Source organism: Mixophyes fleayi, chromosome 1 (genome assembly GCF_038048845.1).
Source record: "Mixophyes fleayi isolate aMixFle1 chromosome 1, aMixFle1.hap1, whole genome shotgun sequence".
NCBI lineage: Eukaryota > Metazoa > Chordata > Amphibia > Anura > Limnodynastidae > Mixophyes > Mixophyes fleayi.
The window spans coordinates 144,492,439-144,515,055 of record NC_134402.1 but is presented as its reverse complement, the minus strand read 5'-3'; the positions used below and the strand labels follow the sequence as shown (position 1 = coordinate 144,515,055).

At 46.2% G+C, this 22,617-nt stretch overlaps 1 protein-coding gene across 2 annotated transcripts in view; it reads right to left on the bottom strand.

The window, feature by feature from the left end:
* LOC142143446 (alcohol dehydrogenase 1-like) overlaps positions 1-22,617 on the bottom strand; it is a 35,130-nt gene that overhangs the window by 10,920 nt on the left and 1,593 nt on the right. For both annotated transcript variants that reach the window (XM_075201299.1, XM_075201306.1), the window contains exons 2-4: positions 14,468-14,569; positions 3,395-3,536; positions 73-160 (exon numbers count right to left, since the gene is read on the bottom strand). In XM_075201299.1, coding sequence (XP_075057400.1) covers positions 73-160; positions 3,395-3,536; positions 14,468-14,569 — 332 coding nt within the window. The remainder of the gene's footprint in view (positions 1-72; positions 161-3,394; positions 3,537-14,467; positions 14,570-22,617) is intronic.

Here is a 22,617-nt window from a genome sequence, read left to right as displayed (position 1 = left end):
TGATACAATAATGACCTGCCTGTAACAGTGCTGTGCTAATGTGATACAATGTCTGGCCCTATCAATACTCACTGTGTTTTACGACAGCAGTTGGTGTGCGGATTTAGACAAGAACTGCACCTTCCACACTGAGGAACACATAGGGGGATTACTTTGTCTCCTTCAAAAATAAAAAATGAAAGAGGAGCTAAAGTATTTCCAAAGCAGTTTGATTGAATATTACATTTTTTTTATGTACTCATTAATTAATGATGATTAAAGTTAATTTACTGTTTTATTCATTAAGCAGAAAAACACTCCATAAAAGCAGTCTAAGATTTAATGTCTGTTACAGACATGGAACAAAATAATGAAAAATAAAATGGTTACAGAGACATTGCCTTTAACACCAGACGGCATTTATTAAACAACTTAAAAAACATCTGCCAAGTAAAACAAGGAAAGGAAATTTAAAGTAACCTTTTTAACAAAACAAAAAACACACACACCTATTATAGGTAGAAATAAAGAAAAGCCCTTTGACTTGCAGTAGATGAAACGTAATAAATTGTATTAAATAACAGTTATTCTTCAGTCATACATTTTCCCCTAAAAATACTAAGTGAAAATGCACTAGTCATCATCAGCAAAAGCTAAAATCAAATTTATTTATATTTAGTTATAATATAATTGCTTCTGAAAGGAAGATGAGGTACTATTTGGCCAATAATCCTTGCCATGCCACATCTAAGAATGCTGGATATCCAAGTCTCCTCCTACCGTGAGGCCTATCCTGTGAGGAGTAGCGTTATGTCCAAGCCTCTTTCTAGAATAAATGATGCTCAGATTCTCCAAGAGGAAGCAAAGTGGAGTTGGGTTCATGTCAGGGCCACCTTAAATACTTTATGGGCCCCCGGGCAATGCAGTGTACCGGGCACCTAAAAAAAAATATATATATATATACACACACACATATAGGGGCCCCCTTAACTTACCTTAAGTCCGATCCTCTTCTTTTTTCTGCGCCGCTGAGTCTCTTCTGCCCTCTTCCGTGCTGTGGCTGCAGTGAATGCTGGGCGTGACATCACGCCCAGCATTCACTGCGAGCACAGCACGGAAGAGGGGACCAGGGAGGGAGCCGGACGGGCCCCCCTTGCCTGCAGGGCCCCCGGGCACCTGCCCAATGGAAGAGACGGCCCTGGTTCATGTATGGATACAACATCATATATCCAAAATCAGGGTCCTGCCTATCCGGGATTGAATCATTATGATAAGAGTTGTAAACTGTCACTTTTAGGCAAAAAAACCTGAACTGAGCAGCATGTCCAGTAAATTACTTCCACTTGCGGATATTCTCATCTTGGCATTGCTGGTGTAGGGTTGACATCTAAACCTAGTAAGTTGCTGTATATGACCTCATCCAGGTCATGTAGAGCTAAATTCCTGGGAGGGGGGTAAAAGCACCAAAAAATTGAAAGTGCTACACTACTGTCCTTATAGTATTTCTAAAGCTCCTGATTATCAATCATGTACCCCCGGTCCATAACTCCCCGCACCCAGGCATCTATGGTGGACTGGAACCACTGATCCCTGAATAGGAGAAGACTGGTCCCAGCACGGCTGACCTTAGAAGGACAGAATGCCCGTCACAACAGCAGTTGTCTGTATAATTTGCCACCGGACAGCGAGCAGGCCTGATGCCGATTCTGTAGACCCCTCCCGCATGGGGGTGAATGTCTGATCCCCTAAACCTGCTCGAAGAGCGAAAGAAATGAAACCTAGACATTGTTGGCATGGGAGCATTGACAGGGAGAAAAGTACTTTTTCCCACCTATTGCTGGACTGATCCAGGGCCGCCTCCCCAAGAAATTTGTAGCTCTGAATTTGTTCCACCCAGGGAAGCAATTCAAAAGATGGTCTCCCAGCCACCACCCTCAGACAGCTGTTCAGACTGGCATCCTACAGCTTTGTTGACCCACACAGATGCCAAAGCGGGCCTTAAGGAGGCCCCTGCCTCCACAAAAATGGGCAATAGAATGTCCTCAATTGTACCATCTGCTGTCCTTAAGGACTGTGTTGGGCAGAGGGATTGTAGTAACCCTGGCAAGCCGTGCAATTTGAATGTCCAAATGTGAAGGCAGTTCCTATTTTGCAAAAACCTCAGGGCCGATTCTTTACAATAGGCCACTACGGGTCCAACCGGACCCTGGCTTTGTGAACCAGGAACAGAATCCATCCCACTAGCACTAGAGACAGTGGGATTCGGGGAAGGACCACCCACAGACCAAGACTGGACCAACTGGGCCAGTTCAGCAACAGTATTGGTTAGTAAGAGAGCCCAGGCGGACTCCATCTAGTAGGAGCCAGAGCCCCCTGGCGCACATGGCATGCAAAGGCATCTGCACCTTACTGTGCAGAGAACAAGTTAGCATACAGTCGAACGTCAATACAGAAGTCACCCCAGCCTTAATCCTTAAGGATCTCCCCCTGTCTGACATGTTAACAAATGGGACAAAAATAAGTGACAGGGACAAAATAAGACCAGCAGTACACAATCAAGGCCTGCCTTACAGCTAAGTAGCCCCAACAACCTAAAGGACAAAAAGTCTAAGAAAAAAACAAAATAAAACACCAAGTAGTTATTTTACAGGACAAGGGACAGAAAAGGGAGAAGCTGGAGCTGCTCAATGGCTGCCTATTCTGGTGTCTGCACAAGAGGAGTGAGAGACCACCAAGGAGGAAGTGCAAGAGAGGAAAGAAAACACCTCCTCCCAGGGCCCAGCATTGAATTGACAGGCGTCCAGCAGGACAGCCCCTTCCACCAATCCAATGCCTAGCAGGGACTCACATATCTACAGTGACCCCTGTCTGACCCAGCTCCCAAAGAAAACTAATGGCTGAACATAAAAAATGAATGAAAAGAAAAGTAAGTAGGGCTGCAGCTCACTTAAACTAAACTGAGGCTCTACAGAAAGGGGGTATAGAGAGGGGGGAGCTAGAGTTTACTAAAATTACTTAAAGTGCCAGTTTGCCTCTCCACTACTCTATATCCCAATGTCCCCAGTGTCCCCCATTGGCTAACTGGGAAAAATCCTTGTGGTGGTACAGTATCATAGTTATTGTTAAAGTACGGCCCAAAGAATGCTAGAAGAAATTAAGTTAGCGCTACTATTGTCATGGTAAATGGTATAAAACAAATGTAAATAAAATACAGATGGGTTTACATGCAACAAAAATGGACATTTATAAATTAGAACATCTACATAGGATGGTGGAGCCCCATTTTTAAACATCTGTTGTGCAAAGCCTTAGCGTGCTCAGTTCTGTTACTGTAGTCAGTATTGTTTCTTGTATACATAAGTGCTTTGAGGAAAGCATATACTAGTTCTATCATTTCCTAATTTCTCAAACATACCTGGTTTTAGTTCAGTCACTTCTTCTCCAACACTTTCAATTATTCCAGCTCCTTCATGGCCAAGAATTACTGGATAATTTACATTTGGAAAGTCACCGTGCATCGCGTGATCATCTGTCCGGCATATTCCTGTATTTACCATCTACATGGATTGTAAAAAATAATGTTTAGATATTTGAGTCAATGTGGGAATATGACATTTTTTATTTCATATTATATGTTTATAGCAAACAGCAAGTTAAAACTTTACATGGAATTGTTATAAATACATAAAAGCATGTAGTCTATTGTTGTGCGATTGAATAGTCCAACACAGTGATGAACACATGGCATATAAGGCCATTTTTGTGGCCCGTGAGCAGCAGAATAGATAGTCAGACCTGGGACAGCAATACACCTGCTGTATTCCTGACCCAGCATCCCAGGCTCCTGTGTGTCTGTCCCACATTATACCTGGTATCTGACTGGGGCTGTGGGAGACCTACCACACAGAAGTGAGACCAATCATTCATTAGTAAAGTCAATCTGGCAGCGAAGCAGAATAGGCTTCACTGTGGTTTACTGCTAGACTGCAGAAATTAGACTTCCGAGAGACACTATAGGAGAACAGGTAGGAAATGTGAAATCTACATCAAGGGGAGTGGGGACAATGTGCTGCTACAGGGTGGAGAGGAGAAAATGTCCTGCTACAAGGTAGATATATGAGGGAAGAAGTAGGTTATTACACAGGTGAGGGATTCCAAATTAAGCACACCCACAATATGGAAGGTAACACCCTCTCTAGTGACGCACCAGCGCAATTGCGGTGTTGCACACACTTCTGTTCTCATGGGGACTTTTTAACAATGTTGAGAGATATGGTCTAACAGTGGTACAGAATAAATGAAAAGAGGTTCTTTTTTTCCTTATAGTAGATTCTACATGTTTAAGAAAGTTAAGTTTGCAGCCCCTTTAGCACATTACTGTATATACTATATGTATCCTTACCATATATCCATCAATAATAAGAGATACTTGGTTCTAATTAATAATGTTCAACCTCCCAAAAGGAGGTGATCATGCTAAGAAACTATTTCAGCTGGAATCAAGGGGTTATACTAATTCGATATAATCGCACCAAGGATACTAAATGAGAATCTTGGCTTTTCACTCATATTCTGCCTGTCATGATTACTTGGGGGATTTCAGAACCTCCTCTCCATTCAGGGTCTCTGGCTTTCATTCTCTTTCTACACAGGTTCTGATCAGCTCATATCAGACTTATGTTGCTGAGCAACCATTCCTAGTGTGTCTTCTATGAGGCCTAGTGCCGGAGCTACAAATTCAGTCACCAGGGGGTGTGAATAACAATGCCAGAGCGGGCGTTACAAGTAGTTGCACAATTATTGCTGAGTGAAGTAATAGGCTGAACGTGCCTAAACTAATGGTTGGGGTCTGACAGGGTCTTAATATTAACGGGGGTTAATGAGAAAGCAGAGGCCAGCAAATGGATGCACAGGGAGGATCCAAAGGTTCCCATGTTAAATATCCTCCCTCTGTGGACGGGCCTGTCTCTTCGTTCCTGCATCGCTTAGGAGAAGACACAGGAGTCACAGGCTCAGTATCAATTAGTTCAAGTCAATTTATTTCTCCGTTTGCATTCTCTCTTTCGTTCTCTCTTCCTCTTTTTCCTTTATTCTGTTCCCTGTCCTTTCTTTCACCCCTGCCCAGATTTATTGCCATCCCTTCTCATATTCTTTGTTTCCCCGGCATCTCAGATCATCCCCTATACGTTTCCTTTCCCTGTTCCCAGTTTCCCTGCACGATGCCCAGACCCTGGAGAGTGGTTCACCCACCCATCTATTTCCGAGAGTTGTCCCCCTCAACTGATCCAATGCATGAGGCTCCCGGCACCTCGGCCGAACAGTCCCCTCCCCCCGTCATGCATCTCCCGGCAGCAGCCACCGCAAATACTATTCCCGCCCCCCCAGAAGAGCCCAACGCAGCGGTCGGGCACGTTCCCCCTCCCTCAAGTGGTCACCTGGCTGTCGGGGCAGGCAGAGGCAGGTCTCGGGCTCCGGAGCGGGCGGCGCGTTCGCACGACTCCGGAGTCCGGAGTCTCAACTCAAGCAAGATGCTTGCTTGAGTTAGGACTCCGGGGGATACACTTCTCCTTCTCCCTCACTGCTGTACCACATCAGCAGTTGTAGGCAGCTGGGGTAGGCCGACATCACCCAAGGTGCATGGGCTGATAGAATGGTTATTAGAAGCACCACTTCCCCCGTCTCCCCTTCCCCCTTACTCGCATCCAACTTATAGGGGACAGTCCCAATTCTTTCCCCTCCACCTCCCCTCAGTCGCAAAGATCCTTGTGATGGGAACTGCAAGGTGCACACCCTCTTCACCCCCCAGCCCATTTATCCATAGGAACACCCTGAGTGGGCATGGTTGCCATCCACCCGCCCCGCTCCACTTATGTCCCTCTCTTTCGACCCCCCCCCTGCCATCCCCATGGGCCATGGGACAGGGAAGGCCTCAAACCTCCTGGCAGCATCAGCCCCCCCATGACTCCCCGCTCCTATTCTCTCTAGAGTCACAAATTTTGGGCCCATCCTATCCCCTTGATCGCACTTCCCCTATAACCACTCGGGGAATCTACGGTTCAGGTTCACCTCACATACTCCAGCAGGCCCCTAATGTGTCATACGATGGGTCACATTCCTCCCTGGCCCAAAACACATAGGCAGCATTCAGGCCATCACATCCCTATCCTGGCCTTCCCACCACCCATGTTCCAGAAGCCCCCAAGCCTTTGGATATGGACAGCAGGCCCCGTTGCTTCCCTCCTCACAACAGACCAAACTCACCCGACGTGGCGACCAGTTGGTCTGCTCCCTATCCACCCCCCACCCTTTTTACGAACCTTCTCTAAGGTTTCAGCAATCCATCCCCCCCACCAATGGACAATCCATGAACCCTGCCAACTCCAGGTTTCACTGGGCCCATTTCCCTGCAGCAACAGTCACAACCCAACTCACAGATGTTGGCAATTTCTCCAAGGCAGGATAGAGGAGTTACCACGTTGACTGTGGCACGCGACATGCTAAATGTTTCTCTCGGTCTAACAGGCTACCGGCAATGCAGAAGTTGGTCCCGGGCCCAGTTGGGAGCAGTCGAAGCGGAATCTGCAGGCTCCAGCAGTGGCAGCAGCTCCAGCAATGCAAGATGTGAATACGGAAGGTCAATCGGGCAAGAGAGTGAGCATGAAATTCACACCACGCAGATAACGCATACACTCAGTCCACCTAGATCAACAACGAGTGAGGGCTCTTCCGGTTCGAGCAGGGGTCGCGCAAGCTAATAAGAATTTTAAATGAGCACTTTAAAGGTCACATAGACAGGCAGATCCGGGAACGGTTAGTCCGGTAAAGTTAAGCGGACCCCTAGTGAAATGCGAAAACACTGTACTGCTCACTTCAATGCGCCCTAGCGTTAAAGATAAGATTCGTAAAGGCTATTATGTACATATGTTCTCTCTCACTGAAAAGGCCAGGAAAGAATCCATTGCAGCGTGCTCCAAAGGAGGTATAAGTCTGGAGGCGTTTTGTTGTTTCCCTAACTGGTTAATAGGGTTCTGTATGTTTGCGGGATGCTACTTAGAGACCAGACCACAGGCCAACATAGATGTATGGCGCTACCTTCACCTCATCACAGAAATGTCCAACTGCGACGGGCCGATAATATGGCGTAAATAAGATGAGAGTTTCAGGGGGAAGGTTTCGGGCCAAAGAATGATCCCCTTTGCATTTAAAGACATAGAGACATGGATGGCGCTTATAAGACCTAGCGCAACAGACACCCAAACAGCAGCAGACACCAGGTTTCAGACGACGGGGAGGCGTAGCCCTCCCCGGGTTTCCTGGAACCACAGTGTTACCTTTAACTCCGCCACATGCTCTTGGTGGGATTTATCAACACACATGCGCGAACTGCCGTGGGGCTCACCACGCGGAAGATTGCCCCAAGGGCTTAGGGAGCATGGGCAGAGGTCGCAATAACCCTGGAGCCCCTGGGCAAAGCCCCATCACCCATTAAAATTCCAGTTTAAAACAGATGGCTGATGTTATTCCACGATGCCTCCCAGTCCCACTTCTTACAATAAGGGTTTCAAGAAGACTTTCGAATTCCCACATGTAGAGAGGTATGAACGACAGCATCAAAAACCTTAAATCGGCTTATGTGTTGCCAGACATATTGTTAGAAAAAGTTTGTAAGGAAGTCGGGCTGGGACGCATGGTCGGTCCTTTTAAATTGCCTCCTTTAGCCAATTTGGTAATTTACCCTGTAGGCGTAGTTCCTAAAAAGATCGAAGGAAAATTCTGCCTAATTCAGCTCTGTCAATAGCTCGGTAGTGTATCAGTCTTTTGATGAGGCGCTTGCTTTAGTCAAGCAATTCGGGAAAGGGATACAGTTGGCGAAGCTGACTGCTGACTGATGCCTCTCCACCCTTTGGGCATTGAGATCTACACGGTTGCCGGGTGTTGCAGGTTTCCTATGGATAAGGTCAAGAATCTATCGGATTTAATAATAGAGGTCCTTTCAGCCGCTTCGTCGCATTCAGTCCCTTCTAGGCTCCTTTAATGCTGCTTGTCGTATCAAACCGTTAGGTAGAATATTCTGTAGGAAGCTTCAGGTGGCCACGGCCGGTCTGGTTAAGCCACACGCTAGAGTCTGCCTCGTGAGCGAGTTAAAGCAAGATATATGCGAATTTGGCTTGAATTTCTGCAGAGTTTTAATGAGAGTCGTATATGGCCTGCACCTGTTATTTCCAGTCCAATCCTTAAGCTGCAAATGGACGCCTCTGGTTTCACCGATTTCGGGGCCTTTTTCCAAAGGGATTGGTGCGCCGCCCATTGGCCGGCATCTTGGGAAGACAATGGTTTAGTGCGAAATTTGCTAGTCTTAGAGCTAGTCTTAGAGCTATTCCCCATAGCGGTCGCCCTGGAGTTGTGGTCCCATAGGTTCCGGGGTGGAAACGTGGATTTTTTTGTGACAACCTCGGGGTGGTACAAGCAATTAACAGCCAAACAGCCGCCTCGTTGCCAGCAGTCAACTTGCTACGGAAACTAGTTTTGCTGTGTCTCTCCCACGATATCACGTTCGTGCTCGGCATGACCCTGGTACAGAGAATGGAATAGCTGACTCCCTCTCGCAGTTTAACTGGCGTCGGTTTAGAGAATTAGCCCCTCACGCACAACTAATCGGTACCCCTTGTCCTTTTTATGTTTGGCAGATGGTCGAGCCAGCATAAGAGGTCTCGCGGAATCATCCTTTGCCAGCACCACCAAGAGAGCTTACCGTTCAGCCTGACTACAATGGGTAAATTTTGTAGGCGACAACAGGTTGACATTTTTGAATTTGTGTGGTCCAAATCTAAGAATGGCACTTCTAAAACCTTCATGTCCACTATTCTAGGGGGTATTTCTTTCATGTCACGGTTACACAATAGGTTTGACCCCACAAAATAATTCCTGATATCCAAAGCACTTAAAGGCTGGGCAAAGATCCGTCCCAAAGTGCCAGATAAAAGAACACCCATTGATCACAATATACTTAAACAAATCATTAGTGTATTGCCAGTTGTAGCAACTGATTCATTTGAATCCCTCCATTTTAGCATAGCTTTTTCCCTCGCTTTTCATGGAGCATTCTGAGTATGCGAGTTAGTTGCTCAGTCTAGGGAAAGTCTTGGCGTTGCTTTGCCAACTAAGAACATTGTGATCACTGATACTCATGTTTATTGTAAAGTTGTTAAGTCCAAGACAGACCAAGTCCGGAAGGGCCTAATGGCTGTTTTTACCGGCCAGGAACGACCAAACTACATGTCCAATGGCCATTTGTACAAGATGGGCAAAGGTACGTCCTCAGGTGGGAGACATATGGTTGGCTCATGCTGATGGCTCCCCACTGACGAAATTTCAACGCACTGATCAAGCTATCCCTGGCTAGAGTTGGTTATGATCCCAAATTATATGGCACCCACTCATTCAGAATTGGGGCAGCTACTGCTGCGGCCGAAATGGGGGCTCCTGCAGAGTCTATCAAACAACTAGCACATTGGAAGTCCGCAGCTTACAAAATATACATTAGGTCCCAAAAATGAATCCGCTTTCACCTGGCTGGTTGGCTAGGCTGCTCATCGCTTTTAGCAGGGGCACGAAGGGATTTTCTCCCATTCTTTCCTTGGATAAAGGCCTGATTAGTGGTGCGCCTCCAGGAATCTTATCGGTTTTTACCTTCGTTTGGGCTACCATGCTTCCCCCCTGCCCTCCCCTACGTTAATACGGTTGTAGCACAGACATGTACTAAGAGCTTCATCTCATTTTTCCTAGGTGTCAACCCCTCGAAGATCAAGATTTGTATCATGGGCCATTCTTTTGTGTACTGGGCGGCCAGACATCATTAAAATAAAGACAAGTTCCTTCCCCTTGCCAGTTAACATCAGGTGGGTAGGGAAGAGAGGTTTAAAATGGGAGTCCCTTAGCCCATTAATTGAAGACGAGATCGATAAACAAGTTTCACCTGATATTCTATTTATTAATCTAGGTGGGAATGACCTAGGAGATGGTAAATCACTAGGCCTGCTCGTTGCTATAAGGGAACATCTAAGGATCATATAGTCGAGATGGCCTGCAATCACTTTGATTTGGTCAAATATTATTCCTCGAATCACTTGGAGATCTCCGATACCTAGCAAAAAGATGGGCATCATCATGAGGAAATTGAACAGATCCATAGGGTTAGTCATAAGAGCTAGGGGGTGTGTCTATTGTTCACCCTTTAATAAGGGTGGAGCAAGGTCACCTGTTTCAGCAACACGGTGTCCATTTGAGCAGTGAGAGAAGGGTTATTTTTATTGAGAAAATTATTGCACAGTTGGGCAAGGCAGGTAGGTCATTGTAGTGGCGGACTTTGATTTTGTTGAAATCTCAGCTGTGATAGGAGAGCAGACAGTCAGCGGTTAATAAGCAGAGCGTGTTACTGGTATGGCTTGGCTCATTGTCCCTTCCGAAGTACCACGACTCATGGCCCTTCCGAGTGAAGGACCTCGTGGAAGGCTTTGAGTGGGCGCCAATGTCGAGTCCAGGAGGGGTGCAGTCGCCTCGTTAGCCCAAATTTAACACCAGTCAATTGTGTGTGTATATATATATATATTATACACACACACACACACACATACACACACACACACGGGATTAATGATAATTATTTGTATGGTTCTCGCACTGCAGAATGTCTCTGGAGGAAATCTCGCTCCGTAGCTGACTTCCTTCACTTTAAATGTATCCTCTCCTCATTCTGCTCTGGCTTCTCCCTGGCTAAACAAACCTTCTTTAAATCCCTCATTTCCTCTCAGTCCTCTAATCCCCGTCGTCTCTTCGCCACCTTTAACTCCCTCCTTTCTCCCCCCCCCCTCCGGTCCCTCTTTCCCTCTCAACTGGTGACTTTGCCACTTTTTTCTCCTCCAAAATTGAAGCCATCAGACTTAACATCTCCTCCTCCAACCCCTCCCCCGCTGCCACTACTGCTTCACCTTCCTCTAACAAACAACTCTGGAGCTCCTTCAGCCCCACATCAGGCGATGAAGTTCGCTCCCTTATTCTTTCCTATCCTCCCTCCACTTGTCCTCTTGATCCAATCCCCTCTAACCTACTTCGCTCTCTCTCTCCCACTGCCTGCTCCTACCTGGCACACCTCTTCAACCTATCACTCTCCTCTGGTGTTGTACCCTCCTCATTCAAACACGCTCTCATCTCTCCTATCCTCAAAAAACCCAACCTTGACCCCACCTCGGTCGCCAATTATCGCCCTATCTCTCTTCTCCCCTACGCCTCCAAACTTCTTGAGTGGTTAGTCTGCTGTCGTCTCACCAGATACCTCTCGGACAATTCCCTCCTCGACCCTCTCCAATCTGGTTACCGCCCCCTCCACTCCACTGAAACTGCCCTGGCTAAAGTCACCAATGACCTCCTATCAGCCAAATCCAGGGGTCACTTCTCCTTACTTATCCTCCTCGACCTCTCCGCGACCTTTGACACCGTGGACCATCCCCTCCTTCTGCAAACTCTTCTCTCTCTAGGCCTCTCTGGTTCTGTCCACGCCTGGTTCTGCTCTTACCTTGCAAACCGCACCTTCTCTGTCTCCACGTCCGGCTCTTGCACCGCCCCCACGCCCCTCCAAGTAGGAGTCCCCCAGGGCTCTGTTCTCGGCCCCCTTCTCTTTTCGCTCTACACTTCCTCCCTTGGTGCGCTCATCTTCTCCTTTGGTCTTCAGTGTCACCTTTATGCTGACGACATTCAACTCTACATCTCCTCTCCTGATCTCTCGTCCACCCTCCTCTCTCGTGTATCTTACCGCCTCTCTGCCATCTCCTCCTGAATGTCCTCACGCTTTCTCAAAATTAACATCCCCAAAACGGAACTCATAGTCTTTCCTTCTTCCAGACTCCCCTCTCACCACAACCTCTCTATCGTTGTTAACAACACTACCATTTCATCTGTCACCCAACTCCGTTGCCTGGGTGTCACCCTTGACACCTCTCTCTCTTTTGCCCCCCACGTCCAATCCCTTGCTCAAGCCTGTCGCTTCCAACTGCGCAACATCGCCCGCATCCGACCCTTTCTCTCACAAGACGCCACCAAAACCATCATCCATGCACTCATCTCCAGCCTGGACTACTGCAACCTCCTCCTCACTGACCTCCCTCTCTCCCATCTTGCCCCGCTCCGATCTGTACTCAATGCAGCTGCCAGACTTATCTTTCTCTCACGTCGCTCCTCCTCTGCCTCCCCTCTCTACCAGGCCTTTCACTGGCTCCCTTTCCCTTACAGAATCCTCTTTAAACTCCTTACTACCACTTACAAAGCTCTCTCTTAGTCTACTGCTCCCTACATCTCTAACCTCCTTACCATTCATACTCCTGCTCGCTCCCTGCGCTCGGCAAACGACCGTCGCCTCTCCTCCACTCTTATTACCTCTTCCCACTCCCGAGTCCAAGACTTCTTCCGAACTGCCCCTCTGCCCTGGAATGACCTCCTTCGCTCCATCCGTCTCGCTCCCAATCTGTGCTCCTTCAAACGGGCACTCAAAACTCACCTGTTCCTGAAAGCCTACCAACCATCCACTTAACCCCTCATCCACTCTGCTTGTTCTCCCCCCTCTCCCCTGGTCCCTTTTTCTCCCTTGCATCACTGCCTCCCTTCGTGCCCGTTTTGCCCACCCTCCCTTAGGATGTAAGCTCGCATGAGCAGGGCCCCTCTCCCCTCCTGTCTTCATACCGACTCTTCTGCTCCGCCCTCACTCCATATGTCTGCCTGGAGTTTCCGAAGCATTGGTACTTAGTGTTTATTGTTCTGTAATGTTTTACCCTGTATGGTCTACTGTTCGTATTATGTAAGGCGCTGCGAAAACCCTGTGGTGCCCAACAAATAAATGATAATAATAATAATAATAACAATAATGGTTGGCTATGACAGGCTAATAGTAATGCAGTATGCTTGACAAAAGATGTCAATGGTAAAAACTTTATCTCAATTCTCTCAAGCTCTGTTGCAAACCATTTGCATATATAATTGTGAATGTCACTTGCAAATTGCAAGTTGCATTTTATATATAGTGGTCCTCTAAAATAGAAAAGTAGATGTTCTAATCTTTATATAAAATGCATAATGTATAATTTTATATGTGCCTTCCATCAAATCATATCTTTGTCACTTCTACCTCTGCCGCTTTGAAAATGTTGGTGCAAACTCTTAGGCTGACTGAAACTGACTGAGATCACACTCACTTATTATGCATACCAATGCTCTAAAGAACCAGATTTTGAGGTGGATCAACACTAGTACCTGGGAGCTAACCACAGAATCAACCAGACCCGGAGAACAGCAAGTGAATTCCTTAAGGACTAATGGAGGTTAAATGGTATTGGCTCCATCTGATATAATCTAGGTGTTAGGACACAAGCAAGCCTTAGGGGGTACTCAGATAGTCTGCTCCTTTAGCATTTGGGCTATGAAACAAAGGAGGTATGAGGTTTGCTTCAATGTAGAACCAGACAAAAATTACAGGTGAAATCTTCTGAATTTATAGCTGATTGATTGATTGAAAGGAAAAACAGGGAAGATCAGGCCGCAGCTAATATTCCTTTATGTAAACAATCACTGCTTACTTAATTAACTAATGCAGCGGCAGATTTCATGACCAGTATATAAATATGTAGAAGAATAAGGCAAAAACAGTGACATGATCAGTTGGAATGCCTAATAATTAGATCTTCCATATATCATACTTGCCAACTCTCCCGGAATGTCCGGGAGACTCCCGCATTTTGCGAGAGTCTCCCGGACTCCCGGGCGAGTGTGGCAATCTCCCGAATTCTGCCCACTTCACTAGGAAGTGCCCACTTCCTAGTGAAGTGGGCAGAATTAGATCCCAAACGCCGCGATTCCCGATGAATCGCGGCGTTTAGCCCCGCCCCCCGCTGTCAAATGACGCAATTTGCGTCATGACGTCACAGGGGGCGGGGCCGAAATGACGCGATTTTGGCCGCCCCGCCCCCTCACGCCCCCCTCCACTGGCTGGCTCCCGGAAGAGAGCTGAAGAAAGTAGGTAAGTATGCCATATATGGAGCAGCAAAGGTGGGAGTTGTATATAAAGAGCAGAGGCTCGCTCCACTGGACACCACAGCAAGGGAACCTGTGGAGGGGCTTCGGGCACACATGACAAGAGGAGGACAGTTATAGATATGCCACCCATGCCTTCTCTACTCTATCCTTGTCACACTAGTTAAACTTACCCACTATTTTTCCCTTGTCACATATGTGGGGGGGGGGTCAAGCACCCAGCCCCACTAAATGCATACACACCGTTGGGTAGGATAATGTGAAACATGAACAGGATAGGATAGAACAGCATAGAAGGATGGATGGGGTATTAAAGGATAGAATGAATAGGGCAGGATAGGATATGCGGATAGATGGATAAGATGGAACACAGTAACATATGTTCAGTCGGTAACAATCATTAAACATTTACCTTTATCCGAACTTCATGAGCTCTTGGCGGCTGTACCTCCACCTCCTCAATTACGAGTGGCTGATGTACATCCCAGGCTACAGCGGCCCTGCATTTTATAACCTAACAGTAAAAAAAAAAAAAAAAAAAAAGTTGTGCAATTGGAACAAAATTTTGAATGATTTAAACTTTGTAGTTAAAAATTTAACAGATTACAACAACAGAAGATGTACTGTTGCTTATAACTTATACCAATACATTTCTAGTACTGTAAAGCAAAGCTGCACTGAATAGATCGCCTTTAATGCTCACGTAGAAAGAGTACACAATTTAATAAGATGCAACAGAATAATGGAAGTACAAACATCCTATAAGATACATACATACTAATATGTACCAGTGCATATACCCTCAGGAGCTCTCAGTTCAGCCGATTCAGAGTTAGGAAAACTGTCAATGTGCGCTGTGAGCATGATTACCGTTTACTATGGTTATTGACAATGCCTATTTCAGCAGTGCCTATTTCAGCAGGAGTCCAAGACAAGGACAAAGATTACCTATCCTTCTGCATCATTTGTCCTGTATATGAATTGCTCTAACCAAATCAGAAGTAAGCAATTTTGCTCTTTTTCAGTAGATGGCGTTGGACACAGAGCTGCAAGTCATTTCTTGATTAATGTGAAACTTGGAAACTACTTTTAGTAAAAAAGCAAACTACATTCATATTTGTAGCACCACTTTTCTGCGTTTATGTGCAGAAATTTTGTATGGTACATAGTGCCTGAAGTTCTGTAATTTTTCTAGCACATGTGATTGCTATCAAAAATATAAATTGCATGTGAGCCAATGAGTTATACTTTCTGTAGCTGTTCAAAGGGTTCTGATGTCAGAGCCTCTAAAAGATTCAGATCCCACTGCGCCACAAAAGATTTCATGATAGGACAAATTCTCTTTGCTACTTGAAAGAACCTCTTGACTAGCTGGTCTAATTTTAATCATGTCCAGGAGTACACTCAGTGCAGACACTTGTACATTAAAAGTACTAACAGCAGGTCCCTTCTGCAAACCTTCTGGAACAAATAAGTGTCTGCAGTATGTGGGCATCTTGTGCATTGATTGACTTGGACTTGCACCAATCTTTAAATGTTTTCCAAACCCTGAGAAGAAATAAGCCAGCCCTCGACTAATCCCATACTATACATGATGCCAGCTGCATGGCCACAAATGCCCTATATGTATATAGATAACCAGGAACACACTAGCATGGATGGCACTTACCTGGAAAACACTGGCATGGCTGGCACTGTTGAAGCCAGGGAGCCCACTTGACATCCAAGAGACTTATATTCTAGCAACATCTTACTGTCAGATGAGCCACCACTGTGGAAGCCACACTTCTAGCTGCCAGTGTGGTAGTATACTGCGATAGTCCAATGCAGTATTTCTTTAAAATTAGTCATCCTGCAAGGTGATTCCCGTGTCCAAACTTGAGAATTATATATGTCCCGATCGCCTCTTTAGCTTTAACCTTCTTCAGTATTAGATGAGCTCGACCTACATGAACCTATATATTCTTCTGGAGATAACTCCTGTATAGTATATAGGTTATCCCAGTCTAAGCACATATGGGATCCTTTACTTGTAACCCCTTGAGTTACCTGATGGTCTTTAGACAAAAAGTGAATAATACAAAGTTAAATGCAAAATGGGAGAGATTAAATATATATATATATATATATACACACACACACACACACACACACAAACGATTCACCTCCCATATGCCATGCCATAAACATTTAGAGATGCATCTACCTTTTCATTAGCAGCATCAGTGAGTATTTGCACCTGTAATATAGCAGGCATGTATAAGTGTTTCTACATGAGCAACATTTCAGCATATATGCCTTTACTGTACCCAGCCAGTGGGTGCATATGCATGTTCTCACTTTCTGGGCATGCACAGTGATTTCATGCAAGGTACTCTACGCAAACAGACATACGTCCCACTCTGCATCAACCCCAAAATGTTTTCTCATCCAATTTGATCATTTCTAAATGGTCTGGGGGTTGTACAGTACTACTATTCTTAGAGATACATTACAAACATAAGTCCTCCATATAATAATTTTATAACTATCACTAGCCCTCCCCCCCATCCCCCAGCACACACACACACACACACAAACTATGTAGATTCCACAGACATTTGTCCCAAAGGCTCTAGAACCTAAAGAAATAGAATAAGGACCGGTGCTAAATAAAAACCTAAGCAATCTCCATTACCTCTTTCTAAAGCTCACTTAGAATGCATGTCCTTCAGCTTTTTGGGGGCCGGTTGTGGCTCCATACTGCAAGCTGTGACCAGAACTTTGCGAAACAGCAGGGTGCAGACTTGGATAGGGTGTCAGCCACTTGACTCATGCTTGATGACGCGCCTCAGTGAGTGCTTTCCAAATTCTAATTGTGTCTTCCATCTACTACCCAAGTAGTAAGAATGATCTCAAGGGCACAAACCATTGTCCCAGTGGGTTAATACATATGGATGCAACATCAGGACCTTCAGGATCTGGCAGCAGTTAACCCAACTCCTGAATAAAATAAACCCACCTAGATACTCTGCCACTGTTATAGTCACATTTTGAATGCCTAAATTCAATGGGGACCCTAAACTATGCAGAGGATTCTTGAACCAATGCTCCATTCAGTTTGAGCTTCTGCCTGGGAATTTTCCTTCTCAGAAAGCCAAGGTGGCCTGTGTGATCTCGCTCCTGTCTGGTCAAGCCCTGGCCTGGGCCTCAATTTTATGGGAAAGGAACGACCCCATTCTGCACAATTTTGCTACCTTCTTGTCTATATTCAAGAGGATCTTCAATGAACCAGGGAGGGTATCTAATGCCACCACCGGCTTATTGAGTCTGCGCCAGGGAAACCAGTCTGTGGGTCAGTATGCGGTCCAATTCAGAATTATGGCCTCTGAACTCCGCTGGAACAACGAGGCTCTCGTGGCTACGTTCTGGCAGGTTCTGACCATATAAGCGATGAGCTGGTATCACAGGAACTTCCTACGTCTCTGGATGATCTCATCTCCCTCTGCATTAAGATTGATCTACGTTTCAAGAAACGCACTTCTGAGAGGAAACAATCTCGTCGCAGTATGATTCGCTTTGCTCCCAACTTCCAAATGCCTGTTCTTCCTCCCGAAGACCCGATGCAATTGGGGAGGACCCGCCTATCGGCCGCAGAGAGAGAGAGAAGATTTTGAAGCAGGCTGTGTTTGTATTGTGGGGAGAGCAGCCACCTTCTGAATTCTTGTCCCAAACGCCCGGGAAACGACAAGGCCTAACAGTCTCCCTCTACCTACTGTAGTAACGGTTGCCTTACCATTTCCATTTCTTTACAGACGGGTTCATCTACCTTTTCTCAGTCCGCACTCCTCGATTGTGGAGCTGCAGGTAACTTCATTTCAGCTGCTTTGGTAAAGCAATCCTCCATTTCTACGCAAGCCTTGGAACAAATCCTGAATCCAAAGCCATGGAAGAGTATGTTCAAGAGAACTTAAGAAAATGCTTCATTCGTAAATCATCTTCACCTGCTGGTGCAGGCTTCTTTGTAAAAAAAGAAATACAGGGGTCTTCGCCATTGCATTGACTATAGAGGCTTGAATGACATTACCATAAAGAATCTGTATCCGCTGCCAATGATCTCAAAATTGTTTGACCGTATAAAGGGGGCCCACCATCTTCTCTATACTGGACCACAGAGGAGCTTACAATCTTGTACACATAAAAGAGGGATATGAGTGGAAGACGGCCTTTAACACCCGGGATGGTCATTTTGAATATTTGGTCATGCCTTTTGGGTTATACAATGCCCCGACTGTCTTTCAAGTCTTTATGAATGAGCTCTTCCAAAACCTCTTGTATCGATTCGTAGTCATCTACCTAGACAACATCCTCATCTTCTCCAAAGACCTGGTATCTCATTGCAGACACGTGTTGGAGGTCCTGTCTCACATTGGGAGGAATCATCTGTTCTGCAAATTAGAAAAATGTACCTTTGAGCAGAGACAAGTTCTCTTCTTGGGGTATATCATTTCTGGGACCACACCAAATTGAGCCCACCAAATTGAGGGCCATACTGGACTGGCCTGAATTTTCTGGCCTTAAAGCTACGCAATGGTTCCTAGCATTCTCTAATTATTACCACCAGTTTATCAAGGGATACTCTACCTTAGTGGCACCCATCACTGCCTTGACCCGTAAGTCTGCGAATGCTATACTGTGGTCGGTTGAAGTTACCCAAGCCTTTGCTACATTAAAGTCTCTTCTCCTAGGCACCCATCTTCCAACAACATGATTGTTCTCGCCCTTTTGTCCTGGAGGTGGACGCATCTTCTGTAGCTACAGGAGCAGTGCTCTCACAAAGGGATTTTTCTGGCAAACTTCGTCCTTGTGGATTCTTTTCCCGTCGCCTCTTACCTGCCGAGAAGAACAATGGTATTAGCGATAAAGAGCTCCTGGTGATTAAATTGGCTCTTTTCGAATGGAGGCATCTCCTAGAGGTAGCACAATTTCCCACTACCATCTATACTGATCACAGAATTTTGCTATATTTACATACAGCCTGCTGTCTGAATCCTCGGCAAGCAAGATGGCCCTTATTTTTCTCCCACTTTGATTTCAACAACATCACCTTCCGCTCTGGATCTAAAAATATCAAGGCAGATACTCTCTCACTTATTTGAACCTGCTGACAAGGAACCCTTGAAGGAGAATAAATTCATTTTGGACCCTAGCCGAATTTTGGCAGCAACACATCTCAATAGAAGTTGTCCTCCAGGCAAGACTTTCATTTCTTCTCCTCTCCGTACCAAACTCCTACGATTGGCTCATCGTTTTTTCTTCTCCGGCCATGCTGGCATTCGCAAGACTTGGGATTTGTTATCTCGGAACTACTGGTGGCCTTCCCTACTGGAGGATGTAAAAAAGATTGGTTTTAATTTGTTCTGAATGTGCCCAACACAAGACTCCCAGGAGGTGGCCTTATGGTCATTTGCTTCCATTACCAGTTCCTGAATACCCTTGGTTGCAAATTTCCATGGACTTCATCACAGACCTTCTTCCCTCAAAGTCATGTACTGTGGTCTTAGAGGTCACGGATCTCTTCTCTAAAACTGCCCACTTTATTCCTCTCAGAGGCCTTCCATCTTCCTCCTCCTTAGCCGATATTTTTATTAAGGAGATATTCCGCCTCCATGGTTGTCATCAACATATTGTTTCCGATCGAGGATCCCAGTTTATATCCAAATTCTGGAGATCCTTTTGTAACAAATCTGGTATCAAGCTCGATTTTTCCTCCACATACCACCCCCAGTCCAACGGCCTGACGGTGAGAAGCAACCAGGAGTTGGAGAAATTTTTAAGAGTATTTGTTTCAGCTAATCAAGACAACTGGGTGGATCTTCTTCCATGGGCTGAGCTCGCCCACAACAATCATTTCCACAAGGTCAATTCTAACTCCCCCTTTTTTGTCCTTTATGGTTGTCACCCTAGACTACCCACCTTGTCACTTACCGGACCGTGAGTGCCTCTTCTTCTGTTATTAGGAACCGTGGCCATCCGCCATCCTGATGGTCTGCGCATGCGCAGCCTCTATGAACCCTTCAGACCTGTTGCTTTTAGTTAATTGGCTGATCAGGCAACACTCCCTATTTAAAGCACCTGTGGTCATTACCTGGTTGCCTGATCTTGGAGTCTCATTCCCTGTGAGTCTCTGAAGGTGTTCCTGTGTTTCCCCTCGTGTCTTCAGTTCCAGCTGATTCCTCACTATTGCATTGCCGGTTTCCAGACCGCTTCAACTCTCCTGTGTTTCATCGTGTCTTCAGTCCCAGCTGATTCCTGACTATTGCATTGCCAGTTTCCAGACCGCTTCAACTCTTCTGTGTTTCATCGTGTCTTCAGCCCCAGCTGATTCCTGACTATTGCATTGCCGGTTTCCAGACCGCTTCAAGTCTCCTGTGTCTCATCGTGTCTTCAGTTCATGCTGATTTCTGCAAGAATCATCATTGCTCCACTCGTATCAAGTTCTCTGCCTGTGTGCTACACAGACACGGATTACCGCTACCACTCTCCTGTGGTCTCTACTCGTGTCGGCGTTCAGCCGCTCAGCTATCCCTGTGTTTCTCTCGTGACAGCCTGCTCAACTGAATCGCGGTATGCTTACCTTCTATTGACTTTACTAGTTTATTGCATATCCGCTTGGGCTGTGTCCTGCTCATCTACGGAGTCCTCTATCTTAAGAAGATATAGATGCTATTGACTTTGTCTCTTTTGACCTAGATCTCAGTAGTGACTTTGTATCTCTCAAGCAGCGCTTGTCATTTGCTATTGTATTGTATATACCATTTGGGATCAAGTTCCTTGTGCTCTCCGTGTTACCTTCTATGTTCCACTCATCTACACTAGTGCCTATCCTCACCTATAGCAGTGGTACAACTTGCTGAACGCAGACCACTGACTCCCAGTTTCCTATTGGCCCCAGTTACAAGTTTCCTCCCTATAAGCAGTGGTACAACTTGCTGTACGCAGACCACTGACTTCCCCGTTACCTACTTGCACCTGGAACCAGTCCCATCACTACAAGCAGTGGTACAACTTGCTGCACGCAGACCACTGACTTTCCTCACGTCTTCACGTCCATCAAGATCCTCGTGTTCATATTGTCTAATCCATAACCAGTTGCTGCTAGTCATAGACTTTCCTTTAGCATCCTCTCACCATCTGCTGATTCTTCTATTCCGCTAGTCACCCTACTGCTAGAGGACCACTGTGTGTATACACTACTCTGGTAAGACTACATCTGGTGATATCTGGGGCAAAGACTCCTAGTGCCCGTGACACACCTTCTCCCAAATTTCTCCTTCCGAAGTTCCAGCAGTGGATTCGTTATTTCGCAACTTCTCTCACATGTGGGAGCAAACCAAAAAAAACCTAAAAAGAGCCACCATTTGTTCTAAGAAGGCTTATGAAAAAAGCAGAAGAGCTGGTCCAAACTTGACTACCGGTGACAGGGTATGGCTATCCACCCAAAATATTCGCTTGAGAGTTCCCAGCAAGAAATTCGCTCCAATTCATTGGCCCTTTTGCCATTTCTGAGGTCATTAATCCTGTAGCCTTTAGATTAAGTCTGCCGCATTCCCTGCGCATACCAGATGTTTTTCATGTCTCCTTGCTGAAACCGGTGGTTACTAACAAGTTTTCCACTCCCCCCAGAGCTCCTCCCCCTTTCTTGTTCAGGATCAGGGTGAATATGAGATAAAACAAATTCTTGACTCCCGTAAAATCAGAGGTTCTCTGCAATTCCTGGTGGACTGGAAGTGCTACGGCCCTGAAGAACGATCCTGGGTAAGAGTTGTTGACCTTCATGCCCCCCTCTTTACTGAAACTCTTACATAAGAAATTTCCCCTGAAACCCTTGTAGGTGTCCGGAGTCCACCTTTAAGGTAGGGGTACTGTCACAAACTTACCATCTCCTCGTTCCACCGCTGCTCCGACTGTCCTGGAAGCCGCACTTCCTGGTTTGGCGGTCACATGACCGCAACTCATGGCAGGGGTTTTGAAATCCCTGCATGTATTTAAACTTCACTCTGACACTCAGTGTCAGAGCAACTTACCTGATTCCCCGTACTACTCGGGGATCTTTGTGCACCAGTCCCTGCCTGTCTCACCTTTCTGGATCTCCTGCCCCTGTGTACCGACCCGGCTTGCTGACCATTCCTGTGACCCTGTCCTGGATTGTCTGACATTTCTTTGCCTCCGCTTTGTACCTCTGCCGATAGTCTGTGTACCGAACCCGGATTCCATCACGCTGAGCCTGCCTGTCGATTCTGTACTATAGTTTCTCCATGCACCAGTACCGACTGTCTGACTACATCTTCTCTACCCACTGCTCCACCCGCTATACTACATCTTGAGGCAAGCCTGAGGACCGCAACCTGCAGCTCCTGGCAGCTAAGTCCATCCCGCCTTACAGCGGTTCTTGGTGAACACCAGGGAGTTCGTTAGATTCCACACCTCTGGTAAGCCAGCGCTAATCAAGATTAATACCGAATCCAACTAAATCAGTTACAGCATGTAAATTAGCTGCTAGTGGACCTTACTTCCCCACCC